Source organism: Danaus plexippus, chromosome 14 (genome assembly GCF_018135715.1).
Source record: "Danaus plexippus chromosome 14, MEX_DaPlex, whole genome shotgun sequence".
In the NCBI taxonomy this organism is placed as follows: domain Eukaryota; kingdom Metazoa; phylum Arthropoda; class Insecta; order Lepidoptera; family Nymphalidae; genus Danaus; species Danaus plexippus.
Genome location: NC_083546.1, coordinates 3,544,646 through 3,560,898, shown reverse-complemented (window position 1 = coordinate 3,560,898; position 16,253 = coordinate 3,544,646). Strand labels below are relative to the sequence as shown.

At 28.4% G+C, this 16,253-nt stretch overlaps 1 protein-coding gene across 1 annotated transcript; it reads left to right on the top strand.

The window, feature by feature from the left end:
- Window positions 1–2,418: 2,418 nt before the first annotated feature.
- Window positions 2,419–13,442, top strand: LOC116769793 (solute carrier family 22 member 6-like). The gene is made up of 8 exons (XM_061522618.1): window positions 2,419–2,733; window positions 10,081–10,300; window positions 10,490–10,590; window positions 10,748–10,902; window positions 10,996–11,362; window positions 11,466–11,725; window positions 12,110–12,291; window positions 12,603–13,442. Exons 1-8 carry the CDS (start codon window positions 2,606–2,608, stop codon window positions 12,768–12,770), a joined length of 1,581 nt encoding a protein of 526 aa, XP_061378602.1. The 5' UTR covers window positions 2,419–2,605; the 3' UTR covers window positions 12,771–13,442.
- Window positions 13,443–16,253: the final 2,811 nt, after the last annotated feature.

Genomic DNA, 16,253 nt, shown 5'->3' with positions numbered 1-16,253 from the left:
AATATTTCTTAAATAGCTTCAAAGCGATATAAATGAAGAATATTGCACTAACAAGAACAAATAATCCAACCACAGTTCCCATAATCCCTAACAAAAAAATATATATATAAATTTTCAATTGTACATAACCTTTTAAGAGATTTTGAATTTTATATAAAATCACAAATAATTTCACTTGCTCTTTTGATTAGAATCTCGTAATATTCCGTAAATGTGAACATATGTATTATGTTTGTGTATTTTGTAATTTATTACGCATTGTAAAAAGTTTAGAAGATAATCATTTACTTTATGAAAAAAAACATTTTTTACAATATGTTATCATAAAGGTATTAAAATACAATTTCCTTCAATGACAAGTAATTTTGGTTTTACTCCACCGAGAGATATCATACAAACCTTTTGAAGTTTTTTACAATCACTTACATTTAAAATGGTTCGAAGACTATTAAATAATTGGCATTTCAAACATTAATAATAATATTATTTTAAATGTTATAAATACAACGAAGAAAAAATTGAGTATTGAATTGAGGAATATAAAGAAACTCCTTGAGGAACACCTGCTAAAATTTTATCAGCAATATAATTACATGAGAATTTTGAAACTTTCAAATCACGGACAGTATAAAAATGGATATATACGTAGGAATCTGAATGTGACTATTATGACATATGATGATACAACGAGCATTAGCAAGAAGTATGTTGATAAATTGCGAAAATATTAATCCCATCTAAAAAAACTACTTACACTAATGAGATTCTTTGGTGTAAAAGAACACATTTAAGGTTACAAAACAAGCAAGATAAATGGTTTCTGAAGCTTAAACTGTATAAGGGTTATGATCCCGCAGTACTCACCCGGGATTTACACTCAAGTACGAGTTGCGAGACGAGGCACGAGCTGAACCATAAGGTGACAGTTTAAATAGTCGCTCGAGAGTGTAAATTACTGTTCTTATTACGAGTGCATTGAGACTGGAATCGTTTGTAATTTACACTCTCGAGCGACTTTTTAAACTGTCACCTTGTGCTTTTGCTTGTGCCTCGTCTCGCGACTCGTAGGCGAGTGTAAATCCCGAGTCATATGTATATCTTCTGGATGAAAAACGTTATGAAGAATCTATTTCAGAGATATCTTGGTGTTGGACATGGGAGCGTTCCTACTCTGCATTTTTCTCACTTATAATCATGCGTTAATTTTTAAATTCCACACTAAATTAAAAATAAAACAATTTAGTAAATATAATTAATTACGTATAATTTTGGCGTTCTATTATTTATTAGTTGTACCAATGAGGTACGAGACATGATGAAAAGGTATCGGCTCAAATAATTTTAAATTTCTTTGATTGTTAGATGAATTTTCAATCAAAAATTATTTTCACATTGGTATCTTTTTTTTCCTTTGAGATAAATATCTTATTTGGACTTGTAGTTTCTATTAATGCCATAGAAGAAAAATGATTTAGGATGTAGGGCGTACTAAAAAAATATACATTCCTACAAAATCTTAAATCCTCCTCATGGTGAATGGCAAATTTCTCATATTTTTATGTATTAAAAGTATTAATAAAATATATATGTGTGAACAAAATGGCATTTCTATATCACAGTTAATAAAATATAATAGAATTACTTTATAGTTTATATAATATATATAACAAAATTTTCTTATTATCATAGAATAATTGTAAATATGATATAGTATCATACTCGCATTTTTTAATTTTTTCTTTACGCTTATTATAAAAAAATGCTTTTAATACCTAATGTAATGAGTCAATGACTCCTAGAGTTATCTTTGCACCAGCTTTTGCAGCTTAGGAATATAAGGTTCATGTATTTTTAAACGTATAGCTATTTTTGTCGTGGCATACTTGGACGCTATGTATTTTTATGCGTCCTGGGCTATAAGCTCAATTACTCGTAACACATGTTGTTGTACAATGTAATCATGTGGCTTTTTAGATATCTTTTTATTACCAAGATTATCAAGATCATTATTATAAAAATAATGAAGAAATGTATAATGCACATTTGCATTATGCGTTATGATATTGCTGTATGATTTTATATGTAATGGGCGACACGTTAAAGAATTTAGCTCAATCACCTGTAAATAAGAGATTGTTACCTTAAAGTATCTAATTCATTTTTGTTGTCTGAAAATTACTTAATTATTTTAATGTACACATATGTCAGTCACGTGTGGGCTCGAGATTTTCATAGCGGTAGGTGTGTATCATTCTTCCAACACGTGTCCAGTGAAGCTTCCTCGAGTTGTTTGCGATTTTAATATCGGTTTAATTGAATCTTAGTCTTCTAAGAGAACCTTAGGGCTCAATTTTGCTTAACGCAATTAACGGTGAGCGGGTAAGTCAAGAAAACAGAGATCTCCTTTCGAAGCACTCCTGACGTTGGTTAGGGCATTACCGCGCGGACCCTCTGGCCGGCGGGACGTATTATCAGATATTGTGATATTAAAAGTGTCTGTAGTTGCCGCGTCCAGTATTTATTTAATTAGCCAGCTTTTCTGTTTTTACAGTAAAATCTAAGGGATTTCCTTTTTATTTAAAATCGGTAACTTTCGAAAGCAGTGATGGATAAAGAGTGTGTGGGCTGGGGCTGGTGGCAGGCGCGCATTGCATTGCTACTGGCACTGCCAATTCTTCTCACCGGCATGTATGGCACCAACTATGTATTCCTAGCTGCGCGTACGCCGCACAGGTGAGATATAAAAAATAAATCTAAATATCACTTTCAAAGTTACAAATCAACAATGTATTAAAAATTAAAAATCCGGATAATATAAATATTGTAACTTTGTTGTCGATAATTCCGAATTAATGAGATTTTTTCAGTTTTGCTTTTAATTAAATATACATAGATCAAGTGACATGAAATAGTTTTAAATAAAAACAACTACAAAATAAAAGAATAAAGTTATATGTGATGAGAAAGATTTTTTAAAGTTCAATGCCACTTATACAAAAGCGATGATTGTAAGTAACTGAAGTATTACTTATAACTGTATAATTATTGACTTTATTAAAGGTGTAAATTATTATAAACAGAAAGGTTTTAAGGCTACTTATCTTTTTTATTAAAATTAAACAGGTATTAGTTTTTCTTTTTTAGTGAGTCATTACTCAATAATTTTCTTTGATCAAAAATCATAATATAAATCGTGAGACTGTGTTGGATTTCTACATTTATATTTAAAATAAAATAATATGGACCTTCAGAAAATCAAAAATTATTTTTAAATTAGTTTATTAATTGACGCAAAGTAATCAAAACGTCGGGAGTATGTAGTTTTTAAGCATAATAAAATTCTTGTAGTAATCCGATAATATTAGTTTCATTTAAATGAATGCTCATGCAAGTCTCAGATCTCATTAGGTTAATCATATAAACAAAGGACTTACTAATTTATATTTTACCCGTGGATTAGTAATTAATATATGTGCAGAAAACTAAACAACACGTATAAGAAACTGGTTTAAAGTAAACATCACGAGGTATAAATTGTGCTACATTCAGTTATTTTATTTTAAAATTTAGGTTTTTATTTTTTATGTTTATAAATATTGAAAACATTGTGAAAAAAATCATGGTATAATATTTTGTTTCTTACAAAATTCCGTACTGTAAAAAGTCAATGAGGTGCTAAAAATTTTCTGTGACTCAACGTTTTGTATGTCAACTGTAGTAGAGCAACGTCCTGAAACGTCAATAGGCGTGAAGTCACTGTGACATATAAGTGTGATCTATTTGGGAAACTTATCTTTTGCCAATGAGGAAGTTACAAATTAACTTGCCTTATAAAAAATATGAATTAAATCCAGCGACAGTCACAACATTCCTTTGACCTTACACTTTCAAATTATCCACCCTTTAAGATTTTAATAACAACTTGATTATGATGCTTCATCTATAAGAATATAAAAAGCAGGTGATCTTTACGGTTTACTTATTGCATGATAAATGTTTAACGTACTTATTATGACAGTACAGATGTTGAGACTTTATTTTATATGCAATTTTTACCTGCCAGGTTATAGGGAGTTACTAAAAAACTATGTACAATGTTTACCAAAATATGATATATTTTTTTAACAATGTTATCATAAAAAATATTATTGGTTTCGGGTATTTTAAATAACGGTTATGGCATAAGTTATTTTCTTTTTACACTGACTTCAAACCGCGAGGTAGTTCCCGATTTGACTATTTATTTTTGTTTGTTTATTGTTAGCTTTGATCTCTTAAATAATAATGTTGGTATCGATTTGGTAGTGCTTACTTTTTATGATATTATAAATATCTAAGACATTACAGATTTTTTATATTAAATAATAAAATTATTTTAATGACATAACTTAATATTGTTCTAAATTTTTATAAATACGTGATTGATTTTATGTTAAATTTCTTCAGGTCCTTGGGAATGAAATGTAATAAAACGGTTTTTGATTATTTTTTTTCATTTATTGAAATATATTTCGTAATCGAATTAATGTATCGAAAATAATTGTGTGCAAGTCTTTTGGTAGAATGTTAATGGTAAATGTAAGAATTTAAGTAGGTAAAAGGTACACTTAGGTGGTGCAGGCTGAAAACAAGTTTGTCATTTACCGTTTTTCAATAATAAAACGAAAATCGGGTTGATAGTTAAAAAAGAACTGAGATGATTTTCGTTGTAACAACAATAAACTCGTAAATTGATATGGAAGTGGACTGTTTAAAATAAAATAATAATGAAATGATTTATTATTTAAACAATAAATAAAGTTTATAAGAATTATAACAAGTACTACAAAATTGTCGTATTAAGTGATGGGATATTAATAGTTTAAAAAATAAACTTGTAATCGGTATAATTTGACAGATTCTAAAGTATAAAAAAGAAAATATTATATGAAAATGAAAAAAAATTGGGAGATAAATAAAAACAATACCACGATTGTTAAGCTCGTTTAAAACGCAGTTAGAAAATATATACATATTCAATTGGTAATAACTTTTAATTAAACGGTAATTATAATGATTAAAATAGTTTTAAACACACTAAGCAATTAGCAATTAGATCTATCTTATTGTAGTTGTTTATTCGATTATTAATTGAATAAATGCGTGCAACTTTTGTGATAAAAATATATGAGATTTTTTTTTTACGACATTGTAATGATAAGATTATATGGAAAATGTTTTTATATACCAAGTCTTTATGTGTATATGATTTTTAAATTTATTTAGCTTATTATTATGTTTGATTGTCTATATAAAGAAATCCTTGAAAAAGGTATGGTAACTACCTACAACTTTTTTTTAAATTGAACAATTGAACATTTTTTCTACTTTCACTTATAGCTATTGTTCAATTTAAGAAAAACATATTTTTTTATAGTTTTTGATTTGACATAAATCTAAGGTCAACTAAATTCTAGAAACAGAAATGTAGAATTTTACATTGTTTAATTATAATAAAGTTACTTTCCCTTATATGGAAGAATGAAAATCCATGGTCAGATGCTATTCATATACATTAATATTTAATTTGCGGTTTTTAATAAAAAAAAAACTTGACTTTCCAGATGATATACACTTCCTGTAATTAAATCTTTTGTTGCTTGCCAGCATTATATTTCAATATGTCGGGAAACGCTGTTTTTCTTATTCCTTTATTATTAATGATTTATTACTACATATGTATAAAATGTACTAAAACGTCTGAGAATATATTTTATAGTCCATATTTATCATGTATTATAAAATTGCTGAAAGTTTCCGAGATATTCAATTTTTCATTACAATCGTTCGGTAAACGTGTGCCGTATTTTTAGTTGTTTCTAACAGATAAATTATAAATAATAAATTTATTTTCCGAAGAAAACTATCATACTCAACTACCGTTTATTTATACTATCATAGTAATTCTTTGTCGGGATGGATAAAACGAGAGGTTAAAATTTATCTATTCCGATAAATAAAACGGCTGTTTATATAACCCCATGATCCCCGGAGGTTGGGAGCAGACAAACTTGCTATTGATGTGAGATCAGACGCGTGTCCACGACTCTACTACATGACTAATAGAATTTGGCACAAGTAGTCTGGGTCAGAATTAAGTTTTTCCGGAGAACTAATTGACTATGAGAGCGTTTATTACGTTTTTAAAGAATTTAGAAATTTTATTATTACATATACAATTTTTTTTTTGTTAAAATAATATATTTTAGAGTTCTTTTAAACCACTTGCACTAGACTCGTAAACGTCTCCTTCACATTTGCAGGCGCGGCACAAGCTCAACTCTCACTCACGTGACTCGACCCCATGTGCGCGAATCGATCAAAATAAACTATATCGGTCGACTGGTTTTTCGACCGGTTTATCGATTACAGGATTTATCATATACATGTAAGACGTTATTTATTTATCACCTTACATATATTTAGACAGAGATAATCTAAATATTCTATTTATCACCCTTCTTCATTCGTGTCATTTTGTAGATAAGAATAAGGCATGTGTAATGAAATTAATATTGTAAACATTATATAATTACTTTGATACCTCTTAAAGCCAAGTAGGTAAGTTTGATTAAAATAGTTTATCACTCTCTACTCTCAATGAAATAAATATTATAATTATATTAAAGTAATATAAAAAAGTATTGTACTTAAATGACAGACAACTCTTAAAATTCGTTCTTTATATGCCGTGTCCGGTTATTTTTTGACATTTTTGCACTTAAATTCCATTTAGATAGCATGTAATATAAAGAGTATTTAATATAGGAAATTCGGAAATTGAAATGGAATATTTTTTTTAAGTTAAGTTATAACAAACAAAAAAATATAATAGAATTTTAAAAGATAAAACGAATAATTGAATGTTTTCATAATAGCGATGAAATTTAATTTTCAAATCCCTAATGTGGTTACATTTCCCACATATTAATGGATACAGTCTATGTGTTGAAGTAACATATTCTAGTCTCTGTGTCTTGATGTATGTGCGCAAATAAATTTAAGTGTCGGAAGAAATAACTGGAAACCATTCTTACAATTCCTTATAATCTGTGGTTCTAATTCATGGAGTATCGTAAATAAAATATACACATATTTGTGTTCTAAAAAAAATGCAATTTAATAAAAAAATTTAAAAAAATAATAATTGAGAAACAAAAGAAATACTAAATCGGCGGTTAATTTATATCTGGAAATTTCTTAGTAAACAAATTAAATATTTAAATTTATAATAATGCGTCGTGGTAAATGAATAATAACATATGTGTCGTATTGTATTACTTAATAAAAATATTAATTGAGAAGAATGAGTTTATTTCTTCGATTTCTTTTTTTTATTCATTATTAAAAACAATGATATTTCGCAACACTTCCAAATAGTTCCGCATATTCGATTCCCTGTCTTCATGTATAACAATTATATTAAAACATTGAACATGTAATAACTTTAATAAAATTTTTATTATGTTAAACTTTTATTACAATTATATGGTTGTTGATAACAGTTTGTGGTTTTCTTACAAGTCATGTAGTTTGTTTGGGGTCGTAGATAAGGTTTGTTTTATCGGCATTCCCGCACGTGAATGTGTTTAGGTATATTAAAAAATACCAATAGACGGACATATTATTTCAAGTCAGTTTAAATTCCATCAAATTCTATCAGTGGATATTAGTTTTTTTCAATAAAGGGAAAGCAAAATAAACATGTTATAATAATTTCAAACGACGAAGTAAACTTTTATAAATAAATACTTATAATTGGCGTGGTTTTAATTACTATTAATTGTTGTTAAGATACTTATAATGGTATCAGTAATGATTGGTGTCATGGTAGATGAAACCAAATTGTATTTTAAAAAGGTACAAAAACATTTCCTACACATAATTTTCCGTTGAAATTTTAGATTAGAAAAACTACTGTTTTACTTTCATTCGCTATTTAATCTTTTTGTGTCGTAAATTTTTTGCTTATTGAAATAATGTAGTAAAATCTTATGACCGTGAATTCAAACTTAACTAAACGGTTTGTCCATTCGTAACTTTTTTTATCAACGTTTACTCAATTGGTTTATATGACCTTTATTGCCTAATTCGTTAAATTGACTTATTTTTTTGACACATTTATTTTGATATAGATGTAAAAGTAAGATAATGTTCATTTAAAAAATTTTAACAGCGAAACATCATATACTGGCAAACAATATCATAGTTTGAGGATTTAAAAATTTTAATTTGCTATTGCTAATTGGTTATGAAATTTTTTGGTCATTTTTTTATAAGCTTTAAGTTTAATACACAGTAATTGTTATTCATACACACTCAATGGATGAGTTGTAATATTCATAACTTTTGTGAAAATTAATGGCTAGTTAAATTAATGCAAAATGTTTTTCATTCAGTTATTCTTTAACTAAATATGTCAAAATGTTCTAGTTTTAATATATTATTTGGTGATTCCACTACTATGTTATAATACTGAAGCTAGTTTTCGCTAAGCAAATTCCTTTTCGATCGTATTTGCTATGTACATTTACGGCGGTGAGAATGTTTTATATTTGGTGATTTGTCTGTGAGATATTCTAAAGGAAAACGTCCATAAATATACCAAACAAACCCGTTTCTTTTTATCCAGTAGTTAAGTGAGTTTAAATATGTACTTGTAAGGTGCAAGTTATTTATAGAAGTAATATTTTTATGTACCTGTTTGGGCACATTGGGCTGAGCCGACGCAAAGACGCCATGCAGGCAGTTTCCATTTTAACAGGTGATTTATGCAATATGCGGGTGTTCACAAATATTTCACTTACGCAAGTATTTTCACAACTAGGAAGAAAAGAGGGTAAAAATTTTGCGATAAAAAAAATGGATTTTAATAAAATAAATTAAATTTGTGAATTATAAATGTATAGTGTTGAGTTAATAATCTTTAATATTTTAAAATGATAGGTGGTTTATGTTATTTAATTAATATAATAGATATGATTCCAGTAAAAGAGGTCATTTATCATGTTTCATTATCGAGCGACAAGTAATTTCAAATAAGTTTTTATGTTAAATTTGATAGACATAGGCCGTTTTATTGTTTTTAGTTGTTAAGATAAAAGCCAGGGACGTTATTTTTTACAGTATGCTTACATATATAATGAAATAATTAATAAACGTATTAACCTTTGAGTATTATAACCTTTATTCTAGTTTTTAGTTAGTCCAATAGGTATATGTTTTGTCTATAAATACTATAAGTTTTATATAATTTAAGCAAATCCCTATCGAATTATAAGAGATAATAAATATATAAGAGATGATTCTTGATGAAAAGTGTAGTTTTGCAGAGCGTTTAAAAAAGTTATTATACTTTTTGATAGATAGCAACCACGCAACAGATGTTAGTGTTGACATTAAAGTAATTATTTTTAGAGACTAGGTGTAGTGGTCAAGCCAGTGATTAAAATTAACATAGTTAATCTAAAAATATCCATGAGAAATATGGCCACGTGACTGCCAATTTGTTGAACCCGACTGATGAAAGTTTGTGTCTAACCCAGATATTAAGTAATATAAAGTAATTTATTATATATGTATTTATATATTATAATAATATATTGCCATAAAAAAGAAATTTTTATAATATCATGAATTTAAATGGAATATTCATAAATGTTTGTTAAACGAATATTGGGCGTAGACATTTAAATAATTCAATTATAGTTCGTATTAATTTTTAACAAAGCTACTTTAATACATGTTACTTTTATCTAATTTAGATGCTAGACGTCTATAAACCTCAATCATAATTATTGAGGACTACCTATATTTTTATCTTTAATTTAATATTACTGGCATGTAAATTAAAAATAAAGTACTCATAGTGTAATTATTAAAATATAAATAAAACAGGTAATACACAAAAATAATTAAGTCTCTGCCTTAATAAATTATCTTTGTATAAACAATTTTAAACTAATGTCTTTTTCATCATCTTAAACATTTTGGTAAAAATCGAAATAAAATCGGAAATGAATTATTTTTTGTTCTTTTCAGATGCCATATTCCAGAATGTGAAGATAATACAACACTAACGGGGCCTGTGACACAAGAAGCGTGGTCACCATCTTGGTCTACCTGGGCATTACCACCAAATTCTGAATGCCATCGTCACCCAACACTCGTTGGAGTCTGCAGCGAAGACGGTTTCGATAATAGCACTTTCCTGGATTGCGAAGAATTTGTGTATCAGCATCACACTAGTATTATGGCTGAGGTAAGTGAAATCAGATAGATGAATGAAGGTAGATGGATGGATGAGGAATAAAATATATATTTCTACTGTAGTAACCTCTAAAATATTATTTTGATTGTAATAAATACTATTCTACGAGTATAGAGGTACGTTCCAATATTACATGTGAACTTTTTGATTCAATTGTTATATTATATTTTTTATTATCAGTTTAGTCTAGCTTGTCAAGAGTGGAAGCGGACTCTCGTTGGTACAGTGCATAACGTTGGCATGTTAGTTTCGTTGCCAATCATGGGCTACGTTTCTGATAGGTTCGTATACATTGCTCAAATTTAACCTCTAAATAGTCTATGAAATTGTTGAAATGAAGAATATTTTACGCAAATGATAATTATTAATTTTATAAGCTAATTTTACACATGTTTATTTTAGATATCTTTATTTAATATTGTATTTTATCTTTTACAGGTATGGTCGTCGAGCTGCTTTAGTGACTTGCGGCGTGGGTGCTGGTGTTGTGGGACTAATTAAATCCTTTGTCAACTCATATCACCTTTATTTAGCCTCAGAATTTTTTGAAACTGTTTTAGGTGCAAGCGTATACCCAGCAGCTTTTGTACTTAGTAAGTTTTTTTTTGTAATATCTCCATCTATATGTGGCAAATAGTGTTCAAAATATAGTGTTATAATTTATTTATTTTATTTTTATATTACAGTGATTGAATGGCTGGGCGTAGAACACCGAATTCTGGCCAGTTTGCTTCTTGGAATTCCTTTATCACTTGGAGCAGCTTCCCTAGCCCTTTTAGACTATTTGACTGCTTATTGGCGAACTTGGGCACGATTTGCATACCCGCCTTCCTTTTTACTACTTTTATATCCATGGGTGTTACCAGAGAGTGTAAGATGGCTTGTAGCTGGAGGGAAAGTCAAAGAAGCAGCTCGCGTTATAAAACAAGCGGCAAGAGCTAACAATGTTTCGTTACCTGAAGGGACACTTGATAAAATGTTGTCGACAGATCAAGTTACCGATAAAGTTTTAAATATTGTAGAAGAAGAAAGTATATTAAGAGCCTTTATTAAGTAAGTAACAAAATAATATACTATATACAATAAATTAAAGCCTAATAGAAAAATATTAAAACGTAAAAATAACTATTTATTAACTCCGGTATTTCTGTTATAGGTACAGCGCATTACGACGTCGTTTGCTCGTCTGTTTTGCTTGGTGGTTGTGTGCAGTATTCGTATTTTACGGGTTAGCAGTTCGTTCTCATGCCCTTGCTGGTTCCGCACATGCTAATTACGTGTTGCTCGCCGCTGCAGAGTTGCCAGCGCTGCTACTAAACACCCTGCTCTTAGATCGAGCTGGACGACGGCCTTTGCTCACCGCTGCTTTCTTGTTGACAGCTGTTGCGCTAATTGCAATACCATGTCTGCCTGACCGTGAGTATAGTAATCCATAGGATAATAGTAAATAATATTTAATTCAGAAATAATCAAAGTTTGTTAACTTTACATTTACTTATAACTGTTTTTCATAATGTGATCTAAGATTTTCGCGAGTTTTATTCATTTAAATGAAACTAATATTTTTCGGATAAACTAGTCGGTTAGTCCTTTTTATTTATTTGATAAATTTGATAAATAACCAGGACCAACTGACAGACATTCACATCTCGTCTGCCCGTGATCACGGTTGCTGAAAAGTAACCGAAACGTCGTGATTATGTAGTTTTTAAATAATAAAAATCCGCGTAGTTTATCCGAAAAATATTAGTTTCATTTAAATATTACTGTTTTTTTTATATATAATATATTTAATTACAGATGAAAGTGGTTTTGGCGTAGCATTATTCCTTGCTGGTAAGATGGGAGCTACAATGGCCTTAAACGCTCTGTATGTGTATACCGCTGAATTGTTTCCAACGCGTGCTCGTCAGCGACTGCTTGCGGCATGCTCAACTTGTGGCCGTATTGGAGCAATTCTTGCACCGCAAACGCCGTTGCTAGTAAGTTATCCATTATAAAATCATTAAAATAATAGTTAAATAAAATGAATAAAATAACCAGTCTTTGTAATTATTAAAACTATGACATGTATATTAATGTTTTCTCACCATGCCGATTTTTTAGCTTTTTAAAATTAGTTTGATGTTGAATAAAACATTAAATCCTACTTTTGTCCATTTATTAGTAGAAAATATATAAGGATTTAGTTTGGTTTCATCAAATATATTTATATTATATACTTATTTTTTCTAAAATAGAGTGTATATACAGGATATACTTTGTCATTATTTATCTTCATCTTTTTAATCAGGCTCAGTACGGGGCTTGGGTGCCCACAACGCTGTTAGGCGCCCTACCGCTAGCCAGTGCGGCCCTGACTCGGTTAGTTCCCGACACATTAGGCCGTCGCCTGCCAGACTCCTTCGCAGACCTTGACTCTTCAACATCTGCTATTTCTGTTTCAACTGCGCTTCCCTAGCCCGATGTTATAATATACATGGAAGTGATTCGAAAAATATTTAATACATGAAACTATATTGTGCTCACCTAAAGTAATTTCTTATTAAAATATATTTTATAAGATCAATTTCGAGGAACTGAAAAGATTATGGAACTGTATATTGAAATAAGTTAGTATAAGAATTTAAGATAAGATAAAGTATAACATATTACGCACGTATTATCTATAAAGAGCACGAGGTGTATATTAATGAAGTAGTCTATTACATTGTTGACAATATATAGCCTTAGGCGTTTTATAATGTGACTGTTAGGACCGCTGATGTTTTAAGTCTGATTCAAATGGAATTTAAAATTATATTGAATATAAATCTATTGATAATTGACGAAAACAAATTATTGAAATACTATTGAGTCGCTGTATAATATCATAATTTTTTAAATTTTATATAATATAAATTTTAATAAGCATTAAATAGAACAGTTATGGTTCAGTGTTACTAATAATACTAAAAATAAGTTATTTCAAATTGTAATATGATTACTATTGAAACCCGTTTAAATTTGATAAGTTGTTATGTTGAAAAAGCACATTTATACAACTAGAATAGGATTAATATAAAGATCAAAAATAGTCTTAAGATAAGTCTAAAGTGACTTTAAACATAAAATATCGCAATATTTGCTCAAACTGTTGTTTTATTTATGACTACTTTTAAATTTACTGACGTTATATATTATATTGTTGCCCGGATTTTTCTTCGGTTCAAAACCTTACCATATCTTGTCAAAAATATTTGCGTGAGTACAGAATAACAAGTTATCGATAATTTTTGCGTACCTTTTTAATTATTTATCATTTATGTAAAATTATTTAAAATACATAAAAACCCGAATAAAATAAAAACTATATATAAATAACAATTCTATGATATACATATATTATTGATATTGAAGTCATTCTTTTAACTTTAGGTAATAGACATATATTTTTTATTAATGTATTTCAACCTTGAAGTTTCTTAATATATATATTAATGCATTTAAATTTCTGTTTCCTATATTTAAATAAAATATAAATTTTCAAGAACATATTCAGTAAAAATACATTATGCGATAATTAATAAGTTTCAAAACAGTAATACCCTCATCATTTTTATCTTAACAACTAGGAGAAAAATTGTTTATTTCAGAAGTGAGGAAATTTTTTCAATGAACACACTATCATCGTCAATACACTGTATATATAATTTTGAAGATCAAACTTACGGAGGAACTTCATTTATAGCTATAAAAAGTAATAGATATGAACTGTTACTGTTTTGTAAAAAAAAATCTAAACAATTTTCGTCTAATTCGGAGCGATCTATATTTTTCCCTTTGACATCTTAATAACGAATAGGAAGTAATTAATTATTTGTCATATCAAGCCTTTAATATTAATTGCGCAGTAAAATAAAATCAAGAAATATATACAATTTTATAAAATATTCGAACCAATTAAAACCAACAGCAAAAGCTGTACAAGAAGTAATAAAAATGTAGTAATTTTTATCACCCAATGGTGTTATTTTAGAAAAAATATATTATAACAAACAGAATAAAATAACAAGGACAATAAATAACGAGCGACCTTTATCACAGTCTAAATATCCGAATACCACCTGTTTTATTGACTGAAGCGATATTCCATTATTTTATTGTCTACTCTCGACACTGATATGACTATTCCACATTCAGCACATCTCTAGCAATTTTATTTTATACATCTGATCATTTATCGAATAACAACACATCTTGTTAATCTAAAATACGAAGCTAATTGTTCTTAATATTTATATAGTTAGGCTCAATAAAACATATTTTATAAAAATCAAAAAACAAAATATATAATTGGTATCGCATCTGTGATTCAGTTTAACACTAAAAAGTATGAGTTTTATTTGGCCAATTCTATAGGTATACCTATAGGAAGTCAGAGTACTATATATTGATTACAGTTTTATAACACTTATAAAAACACTTGTTTCAACAATTTCAATTATTCTTTGTTATTTATTGTATGCTATCAAGGTTCTCTTACTCTACTTTATTTTAAAGAACTGCTTTCTTAATATTATATTCCCTCACATCCAATTTCCGCTTTGTTTGTGACTGCCATTTGTCTTTGGATTTATTGAAATGTTAACTCGAGGGACACAAGTGTGAGCAAAGTGAAAATTCGGCTATGTACATACATATATATCTGTCAATTTCACATTTATTTCTAAAAGTGTTTTTTTAATAATACTGTTATATTAGTGTAACGTATTTATAATTGTTAGCAATTTTATTCCTAAATTCATTTTGATGTTCATATGTCTATGTTAGGAAATCTATCTGTTGAGGAATAGTAGGTACGTACAGATACAAAAAAAATATTATTTTTGTAATCACTTCACTACAGTTAATTATAAAACTTAAAGATGTCTTTGATCATTTAATTAAACTCACAGTAATAGCAGATTAAATGTGACTGTCGCTTTTAAAATTTTGTTCTGATCATCATTTACTGTCAAAAATTTCTTATTTTTATTTGTCTTTGCATACAGTTGCTATGTATTCTCATGTATTAATCTACTAATTAATGCACTGGTATGCATCCAAAACATAAATAGGATTAACGATTTCATTATTTAATATGTTACCGTCTTTATCACCAGCGCTATCACAACATTATTATTTCAAACCTCAAGTAAACATTATACGTACAACGAGAAACCACTAATGGATATTGTTGGCTCACAAAATAACCATAAACAATCAACATGTAGCTGAAAATGAAATTTTAGGTAGCTTGCCGTCGAAAATTTAAATGTAAATTAGCACTCCGTATATGGATCAAAAAATTCCTAACAATATTCCTAAATATATTAAAAATTAATGCTATTTAATATGAAAAAATTAAACGACAACAGTTGATGAACACGCTGAAGATTCATTGTTATAAAGAAAAAAATTTTGCTTATATTTTAACAAACTGTTAAACAGAACGCAGACCATAAACTTTATGTATGCTGCTAGGTGTCAGTCTTGTCTATAATACTAAAGGAAAAATCTCTGTTCCAATAGTATGATTGTACATGCTAATTAAAAGTTCGGTTTATTTAGAAATTCTATTTTATTTATTTCCACTGAGAGTTCACAATATTCCTACACAAACCCAGTGATGCGGTTTTCCTGCGACTTCGAGTCAATTTCCTCAGTATTTCAGTATTTTTCATCATGAATTATACCTATGATCAAAATACGTAAATTAGATATTTTTTTTCCATCAATTAATAAATATTGCACATCAATATTTTACTAAAATAAATTATGATGTAAATCTAGTTTATAAAAAAATTATTTTTGTTTTAAAATTACATTGTCTCAAATGTAAAAATTTAGAATGTATCTAATTGAGACAACAAGAACATTTGTGATGAACAACAAATGAGTAATGGAGAGGGAACCTTTATGG